Source organism: Gavialis gangeticus, unplaced genomic scaffold (genome assembly GCF_001723915.1).
Source record: "Gavialis gangeticus isolate Ggan-Ray unplaced genomic scaffold, GavGan_comp1, whole genome shotgun sequence".
Classification (NCBI taxonomy): domain Eukaryota; kingdom Metazoa; phylum Chordata; order Crocodylia; family Gavialidae; genus Gavialis; species Gavialis gangeticus.
In genome coordinates, this window is record NW_017729018.1 from 11,759,441 (window position 1) to 11,781,219 (window position 21,779).

The 21,779-nt window shown below is 38.9% G+C and overlaps 1 protein-coding gene across 2 annotated transcripts in view; it reads left to right on the forward strand.

The window, feature by feature from the left end:
• The window catches only part of PTBP1 (polypyrimidine tract binding protein 1), a 48,364-nt gene that overhangs the window by 11,211 nt on the left and 15,374 nt on the right, over window positions 1–21,779 (forward strand). For both annotated transcript variants that reach the window (XM_019513513.1, XM_019513514.1), the window contains 7 exons: window positions 13,726–13,801; window positions 14,488–14,660; window positions 15,969–16,115; window positions 18,170–18,340; window positions 19,494–19,604; window positions 20,398–20,572; window positions 21,329–21,406. In XM_019513513.1, the coding sequence (XP_019369058.1) occupies window positions 13,726–13,801; window positions 14,488–14,660; window positions 15,969–16,115; window positions 18,170–18,340; window positions 19,494–19,604; window positions 20,398–20,572; window positions 21,329–21,406 (931 nt within the window). The remainder of the gene's footprint in view (window positions 1–13,725; window positions 13,802–14,487; window positions 14,661–15,968; window positions 16,116–18,169; window positions 18,341–19,493; window positions 19,605–20,397; window positions 20,573–21,328; window positions 21,407–21,779) is intronic.

The following is a 21,779-nucleotide window of genomic DNA, read 5'->3' on the forward strand; positions in this document are numbered from 1 at the left end:
AAAAAAAAAAAAGAGCATTTCGCCTATTGATTCTTATCTCTTAGAGCTATAATAAATATGATCTTTACCCTACTAGTTTCTAGTTTTGATAATGCCAGACCTAGCCCTGAAACACAAAGTGCTGGCAGGAGCCTCCCTATCAACACTGCATGGTAATAGGCTGTACTGTTCAAAGCTCATTTTTGAAAACTGCTAGCCCATTAGTTTATTGTGAATATTTTAAGTAATCTTCTGGAGGTAGGATATACCACACACATGTACACGTGCACACAGACCCATACACACATGTACCCCACCCTTCAAAATAGTTAAAGATAAATTTAACTTTTTGCCAGATTGCCTAGTTTATTATTTAAGTATTGAATAAGGATTAAGGTAGTCTTGGTGAGACAGGCTTAAAGTATGCTGCTTTGCTTAGTTATAGATATACCACAGCTAATTTTTACTTCATCAAATCAAAAAAACTTAGCAGGGAAGCTATTCCTTCACAATAAACATGGTTTCTTTTATGTCAAAGGTTCAGAATTGGACATTGGTAATGCATTGACTGTAAGCAGTCTTCTTAAAAAGTATTTTGAGACTTCTGACCAGCAGCAGACAGATAGAGATGTGTTCTCTTTAATATCTGTAGTGGGAAGGCTATAACTGGCTTATTCCTAATGGCAATGCATTAAGAGTTTTTGCTACAAAAGCACTGAAGTGTTTGGTGATGTTTCTGCTGGAGTACTTTGTCTGCAATTAGGACTGACTTTGAATGAGTGGCCTGGCTGCTTAATAGGGGAAGGAAGGAGAAACTTGAGTTTTGACAATTAATGGGGATAGGTTTATATAGTATAAACTGAATCATAGAAAATGGTCTTGAATAGAGTCCATCCATCACCTTACCAGCGTAGGATTGTTCTGAGCAGTGCAGTCTCATTATTTCACATGTTCAGTTAAAATTCTGTAACTCCCCAATAGCACTAAATGCTTGAAGATTCTGAAGCCATAGGAAGATTCCTAGGTAGGTAAAAGCAAAGCTGCCGTGAAGATCCGTCAGTCTTTGTGAAAAATGGAAGAAATCAGGATATGGTATTACATATGAGATGCATACCTCTTGCCTCTTTTCATGTCTTTTAATTCCTTAAGAGGGCATGTTGTGTTGTCTAAAATGGGGATTGGAGGAAGTTGCACTTTGGCAACTTCTTCAAATTGAACAGAGAGTATATCAGAAAAGGTAGAATAGAACAAGAGGAGGAAGTGCATATGTTAGAAACAGGTACCTCCTGTCAGCTCAGGCAAATGTTTTAGGGGAAGCCAAGTGAAGTATTAAAAAGTGGCAAGAGCAAAACAGGGTAGGGGTGGGGGGTGTTGAAATAACCTAAAAGGGTAAGATTTTTTTTTTTGCCTAAATATATTTTGAAAATAGTTTTGTACCTGGGCACTCATTAGTATTTTGCGCTTGAAATGCACATTCCACACCAGGCTACATAATAGAACTTCATGTATGTTCTGTAATAGTGCACCTTAATAGACCTGAGTGGTCATGAATTTCATTTTAGGATAAGTACTTGGTTATACAGTGTTGAAATAATTTCTAAAGTCCATTTTGGGCAAGGGAGAAGGTGGTATTCTATGACGACTGCTGTTTTTTAAATCCTTTTCTGATGTTACTGCGTCACTGAGCGCCTTCTGATTCCTTGCTAATGTGTACGTCCATTAAGTCTTAAAAACCATTCAGTCATATTTTGTATGAATGGTTTTAAGTTGAAAATTTACTTTCTCAAAGGTAAGTAAGTTGACTGGCAGCAGTCCTGAACTATATTTTTGCAGTTGCTCTTACTAATTGCCTTCACTTCGTGCTAACTTCCTAGGTTTTTTTCCCAATAATTGGGTTAGATGAAATGCAGAGGAAAGTTTCTGTAAAGTCCTAGAAGCATTTCAGTTTGAATGTTTTTCTTGAAAGAATTTTCGGTGATTCTTTGCAGCAGCATTTTAAATCTGATCCTTTGGGCATCACTGAAATCACTTTATAAATTAACTGATTTTTTTCTTTTCTTTCTGAAACAGTTGTTCTTCTAGCAGTGCAGTTGAACTGTGATTTATGTATTTTATAGGTTAAACAGTGAAAAATGTGAATTGGATTCCTTTGGAGATAAAATAAGTGCCAACAGTAGCATCCATGCCAGAAAGCTGTGCTCTAAAGGAACCTTATGGATTTGGCCCCTAGATTGTAGACACTGAGACATTGAAGGTTGGAAATCAGTATTGTAACTTTTTTTAAAATTTGATTCTCCTTCCCCACCTTATTCATTCAGAATATGCACAAGCAGACAGTGGTAGTAATGGTTGTCTTTCTGTGTTGTATAAGCTTAAATGATCTTGGGCTCAAGAAACAAAGATGTACCATTTTGTTAGTACAGTAGGAAATGCCTAAATTTGAAACAGGGCTGTCCAATTTAGCAGCAGGGGGCCAGGTGGGGTGGGGTTGTGTGCTAGCTTGGCCATAACTTAAATGACGGCAAACACTAGTATGCTGGCAGGGGGAGGAGTATTTAAATGAAAAAAGTACATAAAACATAAGTGGAAAGAAGGGTCATGGAATACTTTTCTGAGGTTTCCTTTTAAATCTTAAATCTAAGGCTGTCCAAATTCATATATAGCAATCCTGGATTTTAAACCATTTATTTTAAGTGATTAAGTCAGTAATTGGATTGGAATGGTGTGCTGCACTTCATCCAGCCCCATAGGCAGAACACAATAATTTGCTTGACCTCCAGTTGTTATTTCTGGTATATTTGCACATGAACTGTTTTTCATTTATTCATTCTGAATGGTGTAGTGCCTATTTATTTTTTTTATATTCTTTGATAATCTCAATAGGTATTGTAGGGCTTCAAACATGTATGAAATGCAACTGAATTTCAAATTCTGCCATTCTAAAACGATTATCTTAGGAAACTCATTAATTCACGTACAGAGCCTTCCAGTCACAGGAGACCCTGCTGGAAATAATGCTGCAACCCGAACATATGATTCCCTTACAACTTCCCTCTTCTTTAACTGACTTTTCCTATCTAAAAAGGAAGGATAGATAGCCTTAGTGCTGGGGCTCTGAATTTGGACTTGTGATCTTGGATCAGTCCCTTAATTTCTCCATGCCTTCTTTCCTCTTAAGGACTGGGAACTGTATTTTGTCAGGGATATACACTGGGACCTTGAATCTCAGTTGGCACCTCTAGACCCTACTGTAATAAAGACTGTAATATATGATAGTTCGTATTTTATACCAAAGTGCTGTTCTTTGAGCAAAGAATATGCTGTTACATCTCATTCTCAATTAATTCCTGTACAGATATCTAACATTAGGGAATTCTGTAGCATAGGCCTAAGCAGACGGCTCCATAAAGTAAAATGGAGGGGAATGTATAGTTTGGTGGCTGAAAAGTGTGGCACTTGAAAAGTTAACTTTGTTTTTTTTCAAACATTAAGAAGTTTTTTTGGAGTGTGTTACAGGCTGACTGCATAGAAGTGGTTTTGTGGCCAAGCCAGGATCTTTGCCATGGGAACAGTAATTATGGCTTGAGGCAGCAGGCCAAGAATGTGGTGAGGAAATTCCAGTCCCTCCTATGGCTTTAGTTCAAAGGCTGCAACAAGCTGGCTCTTGTGGATTTTCTGTTACAGGCATGATCACACATGTAAGCCACATGCGTTTATGCTGCCTTTCAAGTATCCACATTAGCAGTCAGAACCCAAGGCAAATAAGTATATGCAATAGGAGTGGTAACATGTCTTACAGTAAGTACACCAGGAATACATGTTAGTGATTGGGTGTAATTTAATTTTTCAGTTGACTCTTTTCCCTGCATCCATCCCTTTCCCAACCCCTCACTTTTTAATGTTCCCATGTCTTCAACTGAGGAGTAGGTTATCAGTTTTTAGGGAATGGGAGACCCCCCTCCCCATGTGAGAGCAGGCACTGAATATTCTTTGATTTTCTTTTTTTCTTTCTTTTTGCAATGAAGTGAATAATAGTATTATCCCTTCAGCACCTCACAGTATAGGTTGTAACCAAGAGTCTTAGTAGAATAAACTCACCTGTCATTGGGGGAATTGTGCAGGCATGCCTCAAGTCACTTCTTAACCTTTGCTTAAACTAAAAATTGCTATTTTACTTTTATGTGCAAGCAAATAAGCTGTGTGAATCTAGTCGTTCTTTCTTAATCTGTGCTCTGAACTCTACTGTAGCTTTTTCCCCTGGATGGGATTTGCAGGAAATCCAATTAAGATGTCCACTTGGTAAAATGGATAAATGAAAATATTTGTTTTGAAGTTTGAAAGCTGGACTTCTTTATTCATCAGCTATTGCATTCAAAGTAAAATGTTTCACAGGTATTAAATAGATCCTCATTCCTGTCATGTAAACCCTGTTCATACAGGAACACTTGTAAGAGTCTGCCTCGGTCACAGGGCATCAGAGTGTGTCCATGGCTAAATTTGAGGTTGAGGGTTTTCCTAGCCCGGTTCTATCATGCATCTGCATAAACTAGCATATAAAGGTGACTTTATCTAATTCCAAGTTCACAGGTATCCTTTGTGACCAGCGTGTCTTCTAGCTGATTCTAATTTGAAGTTGGTCTTTCCTTTCACGTAGCAGATGTTTCATTTTTAGAAATCCTTTCCTAAGGATTTCTACAACTTGGCAAAGCAGATGTGACTTGCCTTTTTACTACTGTGTTAAATGCACATTCTGGTTCAGCTTCTTAAGACTATACCTTGAAGGTATTTCCTTATTTGGAAAAGCAAGGCAAGTCACTGGATCAAATTAAATGACCCAGAGAAAAGCAGTATACAGGGTGTATCAGAGGCTGTAAAAGCATAGCCTTGTGGTTGGAGCACTCTAACATTGTCGTATTGGTCACAAAGTGGTTAATTAGCTTGGGAGTTGGGAACAGCATATCATAAAGCTTGGGTGTGTGCTACCCTGTGGAGCCAGAATGGCTGCATTACTTGATTACTTTCAGCTCAAGTGTTTTGTGCTGTTTAAAATGGCCACACCTTTTATTCATTCAAAGGGCAGGTTTGTTTTACAAGGTGCTTCCATAGTAGCTGAGTCTAGTTTTTTCTGAGTGTGAAGGTCAGGGATGGGCAGGTTAAAAGAGTGCAGAGGTTCAGTGGGTTCCTTGTAAACCCAGTGATAAAGGTCTTTCTCTGCAAGGAGCCAAAAATAGAGTAGGGATCCCATTTTTATAGAGGAACAGAGGCAGCGAACAGCCGTGGTGTTGCTAAAAGAGGTGGCAAAGAATAGGCTTCTACAGTAACACATTGGGAAGCAAGTTGTTTTCTGTACTCGTAGCAGAATTCAAGCAGCAGTCGCATTACAGACTTCTATTCACTACAGGCTGCTTTATGCTAGGGGCCCAACATTCACTTTTGAACAATTCTGGGGTTTTTTTTAAATACTGAAAAAGTAGAAGCTTGCACAAAACACCTTCAGGTTTTCCAATAAAGTACTTTAATATGCTGACCGCTGCAGCTTAGTCTAGCTTAGGTAACTTTTTTCAGGTATTCCTGGTAGTTATGCCAGAGGGTTGTTTGTACAGTTTTAAGGATGGATTACATAATCACTTGTTTAAGATGGTTGCCTTGTCCAAACCCATGGTATAAGATGGTTAAGATCAGTGGTTTTCAGCCTGTGGTTCACAGACTCCTGGGGGTCCACAGACTGTCTAAGGGACCTATGAAAGATTACTGTGATCAATGAGAAGTATACAAATACCCACACTTACAGTTCAAGGGGTCAGCAACTCCATTTGAATTTTTTTAGGGGTTCACAAGTGGGGAAAAAAAAAATGTAAAACCATTGGACTAGATGACCCCTCCTGAGGTCCCTCCCAGCCCTTTTCTTAGATTCTGGTAAATACTTTGACAGCCTACTACGGATTCAGTTCAGTCTCTAAATCTAGGTTATTTGATCATGGTTGACCATAGTGAGGAGCCTAGCACTGATTGAGTTTTTATAAATAAAGCATTAAACTGACAGGCCCCTACTGGAAATGCCAGACAAGGATACAGTTTAAATTGCATTAATATTTCAGCAACATAAAATCATTCTGGTCAATATTGGCACTTGGTCCTGAGTGTTGTTTCAAATGCAGCTAACAAACAGTAGTTAAACGTGTTTTTCCAGCCTAGGGAAGATCCTGGTGCACTCCAGTAACTCCCTAGATCTACACACCTGCTACCAACAGTACAGAGGCATTGCTCCCACTATTAGATTAAGCTTGCTTTGAGGAACTGTAGAGAGACTCTCAAATTTGATTTGGTAAATGGCCAACCACAGTGTAAGTAACTATGCAGAGAACAGAAACTTATTTTCTTGAGTTCAGATGAAGCAGAAAGCGTCCGGTTTGATTGTCAGGACCAGCAGATGCTTCATGATCCTGGCTGCAACTCAGTGAGAGCTTGTGTTCAAATAAAGCATTAAAAAAAACAAAGGATAAATGTTGTGGAGACTCCACTCTTTGCATGCGTTTTGAATAGGTGATAAGTTCTGCTTTTCTCTTTAAATTTGAACTTAACAAGGAAGCAGTTGTGTACTCCAGCTGTTCTTCTGGGACATTTTTCACAAGCATCACAGTTAACATTTTCTTCCTTGGTATCATTTAAAATGTTTGTTTCTTGTGACATTGATCAGCCTGCCTCCAGGTTACTGACAGAAGCAAGCATCCCTCTTAATGGCAGTTTCCTATCTAATATCAAGAAAATGTATGCATGGTGGGGCGGGGGGGAGGTCTTGCGTGTGCACTAGTAATTCAGACACTTCCGTGTGTGGATTTTGGCTTTCAATCTGACTAGACAAAAAGACACCCAAGGTAGAGGTGCGCTGATACATCAGTCCCATATCGGATCAACTCCGACATAGGGCAAATTGAGAGCATCAGCAATTGGCTTTTTTTGCCTGGTGTGTGACCGATAAATGCTCCATGCATGCGTATAGCCCCCACCAGGAAGAGCCTGGTGCAGCCCCGGCCCGCAGCAGAAGCCTGCCCTCACCCTGCATGCAGATATGGGGGGCACCTGCCCCCTGTGTTTTCCCGAGGTGTGCACAGTGGCAGGAACTGCCACCCCCTTCCTGCATTTCTGTCCCACCCCTGCTCCAGCCCCCTTCCCTCCCTCACCATGGGTGCCTCCATCTGCCCCTTCCCCCACAACAAACTTGCCAGCCTAACACTGGTCTCCAAGCTTCCCAGCTGCATATTGGATTGGCATTGGCTGATACGACTCCTTAAAAATCAGCTATCGGTATCAGCCCAGAAATCTCTATTGGTGCACCCCTAATCCAAGGCATCTTAAATCACACGCATGCTACATAGCTGAAAATGGAAAGTGCCCGGATAGGTGACGTGAATTCCAGTCTTGGATCTTTGGTTGAATCTTCTTATGAAAGAGCTGGGGGAATAATGTAGTTTGAGTAGCTGAGGAGGAGGTGAGATGTAAAGCTTTCCTATTCTTAAAAGAAAATCTAGCTATTTGAAACCTCTCCAGAATTTTCTGTCAAACCCCAAAGAAAGCCTCCAAATCTCCATTAAATAGCATGTAGGTCCAGCACAGTATACTTGTAAGAATTGTGTTCTGGCACAGACTTGTTTGAGTTCTCACAGTGATAACCAGTAACTGTTCTGAAAAGCTTACTGTGTTTCCTGTATTGTGTAAAAGACCACCTGAAGCTCTCGGGGGAGCTATTATAATTTAAATTTCTTACTTAACTGATATAGATCCTTTTATTGATCCCTTTTAAGTTATGTTGAATGTTGAACCGAGTCACCAAAAAGTCAAAGTGGTCAGCTCACTTCTCCAGGATTGTGGACAAAATTCCTATCTAGTAGAAAAATGACCTGTGGACAATGGCTGTCAGCCACAGTCTCCCCAGGGACCCAGTCAATTAGTGTTGAAAGCTGTTTAGCTTGTACCATAGATATCCAGGTTTTCAAACCTGTTGATAGGGATGGCAGAGTAGGGTGCCCAGCTCCCTTTTTGTAACATTTAGTTGCCAGCAGAGGTAGGAAATCTTTACATTTTATGGAATAAAAAAAAGTTGTAATGTTGTTTTTTTCCCTCAAGTAAGCTCATAAGGAAGAGGGGGAGGTTTTCAAGCCTAAGTGAAGTGCCCATCTTTTGGTGACTCTGAACACTAAAAGGACACCTGAATTTCTCGCTTGCACTAAGCTGCAGGACAGCCTTTTCTATATTTGTTTCATCCTTTGCCATCATTTAAACTGCGTCTCCTTTCAAAATCAGATTGCACAATATGGTAGAAGTACAAGTTTAATTATGTGTAATAACTTGAAATTAATGGGGTTGTGCATTTGATATGCTGTTTAAATGCTTACCAAAGCTGTACTGTAGGCTTCCTCTCCAGTAGCTTTGCAGGACATGGTACTTGGAGCTTCCATTAGCTGCCCCTCTTGAACATTACCAAGCTTTAGTCTTGATGTGAACCTGGAAACAGTCTGCCTAGGCCAGATTGCTTTCACGTTCTTTGCACAGGCAGAGTGCATTAATTTTTAATGGGTGACTAGATTTAAAGTAGATGAGAAATAGGAACAACTGAGGCTCCCTAGTTGTGCTTTAGGACAAATGAGGCCCCTTCATGCATGTCATCTCTGGGTGTGCTTTCAATCAAAGTCAAGCTAGCCAGCAAGGCAGTCCCTATTTTTGACATGACTTCAGGAACCTGTTGTTTGACTTGCGAAATTGGGGGGAAACTACAAACTGGACTATTTGCTAGACTCTTCAGTGCTTTTTTTCCTTAGTGAAGATAAGGCCTTTGAGTCAGTTTTTGTGGGTTGGGGAAGGAAGCTAGCATTGAAGAATTGTGGATCTTAACTTCTGCAAATGTGAATTTTTATTTTTCATGCAGTAACTTCTCCTTCCTGTGGATGTTTTGAGGATGAGATTTTCTGAAGTTAGTATTTTATAACTAGGCTGCTTGGAACATGCTCTAGTAGTTGCATAAATTTTCGAATACGCTCAACAGACCTGTGGCTCTGGGTGTGGTAGACAAAAAGCAGGCTGCTGCCATAGCAACAGCCACAGTCAGTGTTTTACCTGTTAATAATTTATGATGCTGTTAATCACCAGTGATTTTGGGCTACAAAAACAAGGTTATTCTGGTTGGAATTTTTCAACATTGCATTGAAATACAGTCGTCGAAATACAGTCATTGTGTTTTCTGCAGTCACGAAAAGCAGAAGTATGATGCCAGCAGCTGTAATGGGAAAATGTTTTCAGACAGGCAGTCTCCTATAAAAATAGACACCACTCTTTATTAAAAAAAAAAAAAAATCAGGTAGATAAAGACCATGATTTATTAAATCTCACAGTGAGATTGAGATTCTTGTCCCTGCTGACAGTCAACAATGTGAAGATCTTTTTGTGTTTAACTAGAGTATAGTTCTGAGGTTTGTTTGTTTTTTTTGCAGTAGTAATCCGGGGAGAGAACTGCAGTATAAAAATTAATGGTGCTGTAATTAGTGGTGGAAGAATGGATTGTAATATAAGACTTACAGGAAGCGGAGAATCTGTTTACTCTGCTTTCTGATGACTTCTAAAGTAAAATGTAAACGCATTTCCTGAACCGTCAGATAACTCAGTAGTCCACCATTGTCACTGTTATCCTTTTAAATATAATCTGCGTTCCTTGGGTCTAAAACTTCAGGGCTTTGGATGCATCTTTCCTTTTGCTCTTTTAACAGAGGAAACTTCAAAGTGAACTAAACTGGTTTGCTTGGTTTCTTTTGACTATTTTTACAGAATAAAAATCTCAGTTCAACTCTAGATGCACCACTTTTAGGCAAGTGGCGCAGCATCGGGCCTATCATGCCTCCATCATAACACATGCAGAAGAGGGCTGATTAAAGGCTGCAGGGAAGGCATAGTGCAATTAACAGTCAAATAATACAGGCTTCTGTTGAAGTTGCCACTAGCCAATGTGGATTAACTACTAATTTTTGTTAATTTTTTTTAAGATTATGCTTAAGAAAGGAAACCACTTTAAAAAAACTAGTTGTAAAATTTATCACTTTTTTTCTTACTGGTTCAGCTCTGCCAGGGGTAACAGTTACAGATGATCCTTATCAGTATTTCTGAATGCAGCTTTATATGACTTTAGTTATTTTTGCTCAAGGAAATTTTACCAGTGTTTCTGTGTCAATATTGCCATAGTTTGTACTACTGTAACTTCTTGTAGGAATACTCTTGTTTAGAGTGGAGTTTTTTATTGCACTTTGACAAGGTCACTCTTGCTCTGAGTGTCCATGAGAGGAGTTATAAAATAGTATAGTAATATATTAATATAGTAAAGCTTCTCTGTATCCATGAGTCTCGAGCATAATTGTTATTGCAATCTCATCAGTACTCCCTCTCTTTTTACACACATTTCCAGCTGGGAAGCTTATAAATTAACTGCTGCTTCTTTTGTTGTAAAACAATCTTCCCTTTCTGCTTCCTGGCTCTGGTCACAGCAGGCAACTGAGAATGTCTTGAGGATAACAGGGGAGTGGATTTGTGAGGTTATGTTCTTTGATTTAAAAAAAAAAAAAGCTGAAGTGTGGTGGAAAAGTAACAGCAATAAACATTCCTAGTTTAAGTGCACTCAATGAATTGTTAAATGTGTAAGGAGAAAATAAAGCAACTTTTAAAAGCATTAGGGAAACTTAATTCAAGCTGGCAGTTTAGGGGAACCTAAATTCTTTTCATCATGGTAGAAATGTTTTGCGTTTTTAGTTTCTGGTTTCCTCTCCTTGCCCCCCACCGTGGACAGGTAAGTGGCTCATTCTGCCATTTCTATAAGTAGATGATGAGGGTTTACAGTATGAGCAGTGCATCTCCATAGACCAATTGATTGTCATTAAAGTGATTTCTCTCTTAAAAAGCATATTTGAATTAAAATGGGCATTTGAAAGTACCTTAGGGAATCAGTCAACATAACCCAACTTCCTTTAAAAAATGAAAAGCTCAAGTAGCAATAGCTATTTGATGTACAGCTGAACTTTTTAGGTTCTCATACAAATCACATAGTTATTTTAAATGCAGTTTTTTAAGTTAAAGGCAACATGCGTATTTTCACGCTTTTCTGAATTTTAACTTTTTTTTTTTCCTTTTCAGTTACTGTGGTCCAGATGCTCTAACTTTCGCAGGGTGTGCTATATCTGAAGAGTATTATAGTTTAGTTGGTCTCTTGTAATCATAGCATCTTGGTAGTAAATACAGTACTTGCCTATGTGGAAAAATACTTATTAGGAAGACTTCTGAAGATCTTTTCTTAAGATATTTTCTAGCATTGCTGATCAGCTGGGAGCAAGGTGATAGCACCAGGTGATCAGTGAACTCTGCAGACCTCTCACATACTTTGCAGGTGACCAGTGGCCTAAAGACCACAGTTTGGGAGCCTGCCCTACTTTTATCTTGTCTGGTACTTGCAACTATTGCATTTGTCTTTAAAACTCGGTACCAAGTGAGCTAACAAGTAATTCAGGATCCAAGCAGCTGTAAAATTATGTCCAATGACTTCAGAGCTTTTTGTGACCTACTTTTTTAACTTGCTCATTGAAGCAGTGAGTAGAGAGCTTTTGTCCTTTAAACTGATAATGTTACCCCAGTTGTCACTAGATAGCACACAGTAAGAGAGAGCATTTCTAGTAATCTGAGAGTGTGACAAAGCAGAGGGTACAGTTTCATCAAGGTTTTTGAAAACAGGACAAGCTTCTCATTTGGTTCTCTCTTTCTTTAGTCTCTGCCTCAGGTTCTGAGTTATTTGAGGAAGTCTCTATTGAGTGAAATTTCAGGTGTAGGGCAAGTAAAAAATGGAACTGCAGCTAAAGAAATGTCTTCTTTATATTAGCAAGTTTATTCACCATGGGTTTTCAAGCCTTTAGCATAATTTTTAAAGGTTTTTAGTGTTGAAACTCTTCTTATGCTGCAGTTGTAGCATTAATAAAATTAAAGCTACCGAAGCCCATTTAACTTTATGTTTAAAAACATTTAATTATTTTTTAAACTTGCATGCACTAATATGGGTATAGGAGAAGCTGGCAACTGGAGGCTGTGTGAAGTTTTGTTTGGGCTTTTTTCCCTTCAGAATACACTCTTAATTTCAAATGCTGCTTAAGTAACGTGGACTTTGAGCAGAAATAACATTGTATGGTTTTACCTTCCCTATCATAACCCAGGGAATTGTGTTACATCAAATGAATACTTAACATTATTCATTGCCACCTGTTTTGGTGACCCATGATGGGCAAGAATTACCAAGCTCTTCTCATTCCCTTTGTGTGAATAGCTGTAGTTGCTACAAGTGGAGAAAGTGGCATTATTAAAAGCTTCCTCTAAATTTGTCAGTAATGCCATTCCACTTAGAAATTGTTTGTCTTAAAGCAACTTGCATGAAGCTGTGTCCAAATTGTTGTTTTGTTTGTTTCTTTTGAAAGCCACTGAAGGAAGTCTGGATCCTTCCTATGTAATATATAATAATATAGTTATAAATATAAATATATCTCTATTATCTATATAGATCAATAGATCTATGCAGTTTGTTTATTTTAAATCTTAGCATTGAGTTAATCGGTACAGCTTGTCTTATCTTTTAAATGGGTTGTTCCACACTCAATCCTGTTAATTTGGATGTGATTACATTTATGGTGTATGGAATCATGTAGATTGAATAGGAGACCACTCTCCACTCGTTTCTTTTAAGAAATATCATCTGTATTTAAGAATAGTCTTGTCCGAGTTCACTGTTCTTAGACCTAAACACCGATTAGTGTACAACCCTCCATTGCACTTACTTTATGTAGATTTAGGTGCTATTTGGTACTTCTATTTTACCCTTGCACCTAAGGTGCATGCATATTCATAGGCTGAAAATAAGATGTCAGGTAAGTGGCCACAGTAACTTATGCTGAAGGTGTACCCTCTTGCTAGAGTATATGGCAGGACTTTTACTTTAATAAAATAACGTGGGAATTTCCTTAAGGTTATAGCATGGGAATATCAAATGACTGGAAAAACTATACTTTATTTAGCTTTTTCAGTTCCTAATCTATCTCTAACCTACATCTCCGTGTCACTGGAAAACATGCATCGCATCTTGTTTAATGGTGCCTCACAATCCTTTTGTGTATTACTTGATACCATGCAGTGATATTATTGGATATTATGGTCCTAATCAGCTTAAGCAAGGCATAAACTACCAGTAACATTTAGAGGTTTTTGGCATGTTCTTCATAACCTAAGACAAAATCATAATCTACTTTTCTATTAATGAATGCTGGGAAGGGTGGGTTATTTTGATGCTGTTACTAATATGACTAGTTTTGCTTTGTTGCTTAAACTTAAGATGGGATGAAAAATTTGCCGCCTCCATCAGTGTCCACAAATCTAGGTTTGGCACGTACTTCAGCAGGTGTAGATGCACAGTTGAGCAGTGCTTCTCCTTGGGTCTTCATAGTTGGCTCAAACAGGGCAGTATAAAGGTCTATATATTGGACTGATTGGATGTGGCACACGATTTTGTTTTAACACTTCATATGAGCACATGAATAATAGAGCTGCTCTCAGGTTTTTAACCTTTTACCTTTCTGCTCAGTTTGCCTGCCAACCTAATATCTGAATTGTGCTTCATTTCTCAAAATACCTAAACAGTACAATGCTGTCAACTTACCCTATTTCTTTTTTCTTTTCTAGCGGGGATCTGACGAACTCTTCTCTACTTGTGTTACTAACGGACCCTTTATCATGAGCAGCAACTCTGCTTCTGCAGGTAAAATCACTTTTTTTGAAGGTAGCAATCCACCTTGAGTACTGAGGGTACAATTAGCAGGGCTGCTTTATTTGATTTGCTCTTGGCTCATAGTCTCTGCTTTCATTTCAGTGCTTGTTTTGACCAGATTTTAAGACCATGCTGAATATGAGAAGCTGCTGCCCTATGTCCTTGAGGGCTAGCAGCATGAATATGATTGGTATCACAGGGCAGTTGCTAAGATGTTCCTGTGAGAGATTAGACCCCACAGTTTATGCTAGAAACGTTTGCACTTAAACAAATGGAGTCTCGCAATGAAATATGGGGCCATATGCTTGCTGTTTGCTACTACCCTTTTAAGACATCACCTCAAAAGCAGCTTCACCATTGAATATGGTGCTCAAAGTGAAAAATAACAAAAGTGACTTAAACTCTACAGAGCAGAAATAAATCTTTGTTTATACCAGTCTTTAAAAGAGTAGAGTTAAACTGTGATTCCAGAGCTTAGGCATTCAGCTATGTCGCTCAGATCCTGGATATAGCTTTTAAAAATGGGCAAAATGTTGTATTCATAATTTGGTTACCTTTGACCCTAGAATTTAAATTACTCGATAAATGGAAGCTAAGTGAGGAAGACAAGATGAATGCAAAGTGGTTTTAAAAAATGCTGTGATGCTGCTGTTAAAATGCATTATTCACTCCTTCAGCTAATGGAAATGACAGCAAAAAATTCAAAGGTGACAGTAGAAGTGCTGGGGTCCCATCACGAGTAATCCATGTCCGCAAACTCCCCAGTGACGTCACAGAGGCAGAAGTCATTTCTCTGGGCTTACCTTTTGGCAAAGTCACCAATCTTCTCATGCTGAAAGGAAAAAATCAGGTACTGTCCCAGCAACTGAATACTGGGGTTATGTGGGAGGTTTGGTGGAAATTGTTGTCACAGTATCAGTAAACAAGGCAGGGGGGTGCTTAGATACTATAAGCAGCTGCCATATTGGGAGCCATTAACTCCTTGATGCAACTTTTGCTCTTTGAGATCATATGAGCTATACAGAGTAGTATTTTCAGATCTGTGAGGCATTTGAGTGCTGTTTTACTTGCATGTCATCATCTATAATTTACTTTATAATTGGCTTTAAGTTGTAAAAAGCAGGTAAGTAGTTTAAGGAAGAATGGTATGAAATGGCGCACTCTGGCCTCGTGCTTGCCCTTTGGTTTTGTCTGATATCTAATTTTTGCAGTTAAAGGGTATTATTGCTGAACGTAACAAGGCCAAATGGTGCCAAGAACCCATTGATCAATATAGAAAGTATGCAGTAATACAGAGGGGCTAAGGAATGCATTATGGATTACAAGTTAGGAAGCAAAGAAGCAAATCATGTTAAAATTACTGCATTTCATGAAATATAGAATGTAGATTATATAGTCTAAACTCTAGACAAATATGAATTCATCTCTTTTAGTTGGTGCACTAGAAAAATGTATCAACATACTTACCATAAAGTAATGACTTATTGCTACACACTCACATCTTTGTTTGGAAGTAGAGCAAGATCGTAAGGCTTTTCAAAAGAATAAGTAGGTTTACAGGTTAGTAGTGAAGTAGGAAGGGTGTACATTACATGTAATAATACACAACTCCATAGCTTTATGCTAGCATAACACTTCTGGAGAACCCACATGGTTTCATCTAACACTGTCATTGTGTGCAACTTTTAGTGGGGGGGATTCAGCTGCTGAGGTTAAAATATACAAGATTAGGTCTTGATTTGGCTTTGCAAAAGAAAATTTTTTAAAAGGAGGCTGAAATTTAGGATAGCATTTTGACCTGAGCTCATGTCACTGTCACCCTTGCAAATGAGTTTCATAATTACCCTCTTCTCTCCTTCCTTCACCCCTCCCCCCCCCACAAAGTCCAGCTGAGTTTGCACTATAAAAATTCGCATGTTTTTAATGGGATTAGTCTCCTCGAAAAAACAAGCCTTTTAGAGTCAAATCTTTGGCATTTTGTAAAAGCAAATGGCTCTGAAAACTATGTAAATACAGTAGACTTGGAACTATATTTTTCTCAAAGTGAAGATCCTTTCATTACAGTTGCATCATGGCACCATCCAGCTTTTTGAACTACCACCTAGTGTAAGCTGCTCTGGTAATAACCTAGACATGTTGTACTTGTGTGTACTTGCAGGCTTTTATAGAAATGAACACAGAGGAAGCAGCCAACACCATGGTAAATTACTATACTACAGTCACTCCAGTCCTTCGAAGCCAGCCCATCTACATTCAGTTCTCCAACCACAAGGAGCTCAAAACGGACAACTCTCCAAACCAAGCAGTTAGTCATTATTCTTTATGTTGTCACATTTTAATACAACTGCCTAGGTATTTCATTAGCTATTACTCAGTTTCAGTTTTGGTGCTAGTGGCCCACTAGTCTTGTAACTGAAAGGCTTCAAGTGGTTAAATTTATGCTCTGTTGTATATCGCACTTTTTATGAAATGGGGATTGAAAATTACACTGGTCTTGGGCTGTCTGACAACAGTCTGTCTAAACAGCTGCCAAAGCACTACTTGTGCTCTGTGTACTAACATGCTAATGTATCCTCTTATCTAGCCTAAGATCTTAAGGTGCCAATTGGGAGCACGTGTGACAGCTTCCATGGCATGATAACTTAAGAATTTAATTACTTCCAGTCCTGTTAGTACACAGAAAATTGGGCCTTAGAATCTCATGATTCTGATCTTGCTTCCTTCCTTTGGTCATAACTTTCGGTTCTTGTCTGAACCAGTAGAAATATTGAAAAGCTTAAGATGCAGCTCTCAAGTAAGTAGTACTTTCCACTATAACCTCAAGCAGGCCAGGAGAGATGACCTACTCTATCAGCTGAAGTAGCAGGGGGTATGGTATAAAGTGAATATTAATGGGAACCCTAACTTTTTTTTAGGCTGAGAACTAGTGATTGCACTTTAAATCCCCAGGTAAAATTGGAGCCAAAGACCCAATTACATCTCCAGAAAAAATACCCAGAGACCTTGAGTAAGCTTTAACTTTCTGTGGGTATGGAAAAGATACTTTATAACCAGCCATATGTTTTGAGACTTTGAACAGAAGAAACTTAACCACCCTGAGGAGGAAATAGTACTGTTTACATCAGAGTGCAGTATGTTAGCAGCAGTGTTCACCTTTTGATGCAGGGTAGACATCACGTACTTTGAATGCTCAAATTCAGTATTTCTCTTCGAGTGTTATTCTATGAAGAGTCCATTTCTTTCCACACCATCCCTTTTTTGGCAGACTGCTCTCCCTTCAGAATGCACTTGCCTTAATTAATGTCAGTGACTTTAGGTTAACTGTACCTGCTTATCAGGCCTAATGCATTTTTACCTCCTCTCATTTTTGCAATCCAGGTTTTCATCAGGAGCGTACCCTTTAATAATCCACAAATCGATTGCTGGTACTTGGCGTACGTGACAAAACAGGGGTTTGACACAATAATAGTGAGCATGTTCTGATATCAGTCCAGTTCTATCAACAGGGTTAAAAAAAAATCTATGAAAAGGGGGCAGGCTGTACTATCCATTTTATGGACTATTTTTTTAAGTATTAAATTTAAAAATAGTAAGCCCTAAACCAGTCAATGCTTCTGTTTTGTCAGGTTCTGTAGCTTATCTAAAGTTCAGCATTTTGTTAGTAGTCCTAAGGTGCCAGTGTTTGCCATACTTTCAAACGGAGCACTTGAAAGTACTATAACAAACGTCTTGATTCTGGCTTAATTCAGCAGCCTGTCCTTGGGGACTGGGTGTGTTGTTGTTCCACGTAGGTAGAGGTCTTTACTCCCATAGGAAAGTTCTCTTCTCTCTCCATGTTGTATTGTAGCCTTCCTTGCCATCCTGATCTCTGCATTTCCAGTATAACAGTAACAATTATAGTTTATAACTGTATAAATACCACTTGTTTTGCACAGGCACAAGTAATATTTCTAACGATCCGCACTCTATCCTAGGGTGTGGTGCTTAGTCTTGATGCTTTATCAAACCTTGCACTAGCAAATGTTGAATAAGATTGTAGTTAAGACTGAAAAGAGAGCAGTAACTGAAACACAGCAAGCGTAAACTCTAGCTGTCTTTCCGTTTAAGCAATTCACATTTTGCATGTACGTTTTCAGTTTGTGAATTTTTGTTGCAGTGCTTTTATTGGCTTAGTAGTGGGCAAGTATTGTCAAACTTTATAACATAGTATTATGTTAACAGACTGTGTGTAAGGAAACTTGTGAGTGATTTCTAGTCCGCAGTTCTGCTGTTTTTATAGTAGTGTGGACATAGGAAGCTTGGTAAACTTGTACTTCTTTCAGCAAGAGACTCAACCTAACAGAATGTTTGGTTCCACAGCGTGCCCAGGCAGCTCTGCAAGCAGTGAATTCTGTCCAGTCTGGAAACCTGGCACTTTCGGCCTCTGCTGCAGCAGTGGATGCAGGAATGGCAATGGCTGGTCAGAGTCCTGTCTTGAGGATCATTGTAGAAAACCTTTTCTATCCTGTGACTTTGGATGTCCTGCATCAGGTAAAATGAGGTGTCTAACTGCCCCTTGCAGAACAGTATAGAAGAAGTGACTGCTATAATTTGTATGGGGTAGTGCTGCTTTGTCCAAGCCTCCTTTGGAATTCGTCATTTTTGGGGAGGCGGTTATCTTGTTGTCCCAGGTTAGGGTCAGTGTCTCTGTTTGCACCTGAAGGTACATGTAAAGTTATAGTATAGGAATATAGGCCAAGGGTGTATTCAGGGTTGTGTTAATAAGTATGTTACTTGCAAATTAAAGGGATATAATTCTGTCATTCTGTTCAGTAATGGTGAGGCCTCACCAGGAATGCTGTGCCCAACTTCAAGCCCCACATTGCAAAAACAATGTGTACAGATTGGGAAAGAGTCCAGCAGAGAGCAACAATAATTATTAGAAACCTGGAAACCATGTTTTATGAGGAAAGGCTAGGGATATTTAGTCTGGAGCGAAAACGGGATTTGATAAGTTTGCAATGTGAGTGGGGCAAAGCATAATAGTTCTAGCATTAACTATCTGCATTGATTTACGTGCTATTGAAAGAATGGTTTGGATGGATCTCTTGTGAAGAATCCGGTTTCACAATGTTTGCCATAAAGGTGTTAGTTGCCTCTGTTTCAACAGAGAGTTACAAATAAGTTGACAGGTCTTTAACATAATAAAAGCATGACAGATTTTATTCCCATGCCACTGGTTAAGCAAATAACTACTCAAGGAAATTGCTAAAGCATTCCTCTTAACATGGCTTCAATTTGCTTTAAGCAAGAGAAGGGATAAAATGATGAACTTCTTAAATTTGCAAAGCCATTTTAGGAATCCACCACTTTAACACAATCAGAATATAATTGAAACTCCATATTTTAATAAAATCCTAATTTTGTACATTGCTCTTCGGTTCTCATTTTAATTTTATAATGTACAAGTACTCTAAATGGTGCCTGCAGTCTGATTGAAAAAACATAATCAAGTTTTGTGATGAAAGAGAACCTAATTACTGAACTAGTCTTAAGGAGTTTATGTAATTCCCATTGCACATAAATTAAACTAAAGCTAATAGTTGCTTTTGTCTGCAGTTCCTCATTTTTGAGAAATTGAGTTGTTTAAATTGTAAGAGATCCAGCTATTAGAAGTAATGCGTGCAAACTCTTTATCTTGCAGATTTTTTCTAAGTTTGGAACAGTGCTGAAAATAATTACATTCACCAAGAACAACCAGTTCCAGGCCCTGTTGCAATATGCTGACCCTATGAGTGCACAGCATGCCAAACTGGTGAGTTTGTTTGCAGATTCACATGCATTGAGCTTCTTAAGGACAGTTTTGTAAATCAGAGTGCTTCATGTTGGAACAGGAGATGCCTGTTGTTACGCTGGATACAGAGTACCATATTCCCAAGTCATATTCTACCCTTGATTTATACATGTTCAGCCTTTGATTTTAGTGGGCATTTGTTTACAGTTGATACACTTCAACCATGAAAGTTGCATTTAAATATGACTAAACTAATTGTATTAGGATGCAGTTAAATGGCTTTGTAGCAGGTGTTATTTAAGTGTGCTACTTACCTTTGGTTTATATAGCATGATCTAAGACTTGGCATTTTGCTTCAGGTTAGTCGTAGAATCATAAGGGACGTAGCACTGGGATGGACTTCCAGAGGTCATCTAGTCCAGGGGTTCTCAACCTTTTTTGTACTGGGACCCATGTGTTAACATCAATGGCCAGTCCCAGCCCCCCCAGTGTGTGTGTGTGGGGTATGGGGGGCCCCACGCAACCCCTTGCAGATGGGAGGTCTGACAGCCTGCAAGGGAAAAGCCACGGTTTCCCATGTTTTTTTCCTTTAAAGGAGAATCCATTTTTGAAGTTTGTTTGCACCCCTTTCATATATTCTTACAACCCATGGGTTGAGAAACTCTGATCTAGTCCAAACCCCGGGCTGAGGCCGGATCATCTCTATCCAAACCATCTCATACAAACCATAATCTAAACTCTACGTATATTCATATAGGTTCTTCAGCATACATGCATCTCTAACAAGGTTAATGTTCCCTGGTTTTTCTTGCAGTCTTTAGATGGACAAAATATCTACAATGCCTGTTGCACACTGCGTATCGACTTCTCAAAACTCACAAGCCTCAATGTTAAATACAACAATGATAAGAGCAGAGATTACACACGGCCAGATCTACCTTCTGGGGATAGTCAGCCCTCTCTTGATCAGACTATGGCAGCTGCTTTTGGTGAGAAGTCCTATGGAATATGATGAGTTTCACAGAATCCTACATGGTTAGGGAGCTTTCATATCCATGTGCTATCTGCAGGTTGTCTTGCTTAGCAACCAGGTTTCTTGTACCCAAAGCTGGATTTTCCGTTTGATCCAACAGAAATCTGTTAAACAACTTTACCCTTTAGTGTTTTTTGAGGTGTGAAAAGGCTTGGGTTAGTAGGGAACACTAAAGGTGGCTGTGTTTGGAAGACAAGTGCTCTGCGTATGTGATCCCTGCCTTATTCTTTGGCAGAGGGCCTTTGCAGATGTTTTTCTGCTTTCTGTATTGTTAGTGCCATCTGCTGTTCTCTCACTGATACTGAGTGCCTGAGACCTGGTTATACTATAGGCTTTTTTAATAAATGGCTTTGAAGTTGATACAACATAGATAAAAACAGCAGCCTTTTGAAAAGTGTGTAGAACACTGAACAGTTAATTTTTAATTGCTGTTTCAAAGTGAGGGGGAGCCTTCCAACCTAAACCCCAAATACACCATTAATCATTCAGTGGTGAGACTACTATAAAAAAAACTTGTGAATTGTATTAGGTTAGAAGCAGTTCTTAATTTCCTGTTATGTCCAAAAGTGATGGTTTTCCATTCTGGCCTCAGTTAAGTGAGTGCTTATCTTGAAGTGCAGATATATCAGAGGAGACGTGTATTGGTTTTCTCTGAAGTGAAACGGTCTGGCATAAGATTCATTGACTTAATATCTTACTCTCTCTTTACCAGGTGCTCCAGGAATAATCTCTGCTTCTCCATATGCAGGAGCTGGTTTTCCTCCTACCTTTGCAATTCCTCAAGCTGCAGGTACTGTATTTAGTAATAAACTTGAATTATTTAGCTAGTCCATGTCACTGGCTCGCTGCTTTAAAAACAATCCCTTTAAAGAGCTCTGACTTCTACCAAGCAGCCAGTTCACTAAGCATCTCTTGGAGTAATTAAGCTAGAGAACATTTTAGAGGAGATGAATATTTTGAGTATTGATCCTAAAACATAGAATGGAATGATCTGCAATAAATGGTACTTGACTGGGAATGGAAGGTCCTTGAAGTAATCTGTCTAGACAATTGTGGCTGCAGTAAATAAGGCTATTTAGATAGGGGGAAGGAAGGGGCAGGACAAATGTTACGTATGCCAAAACTGCCAATTACAATTGATTTAAAAAAAAAAAAAAAAAGTA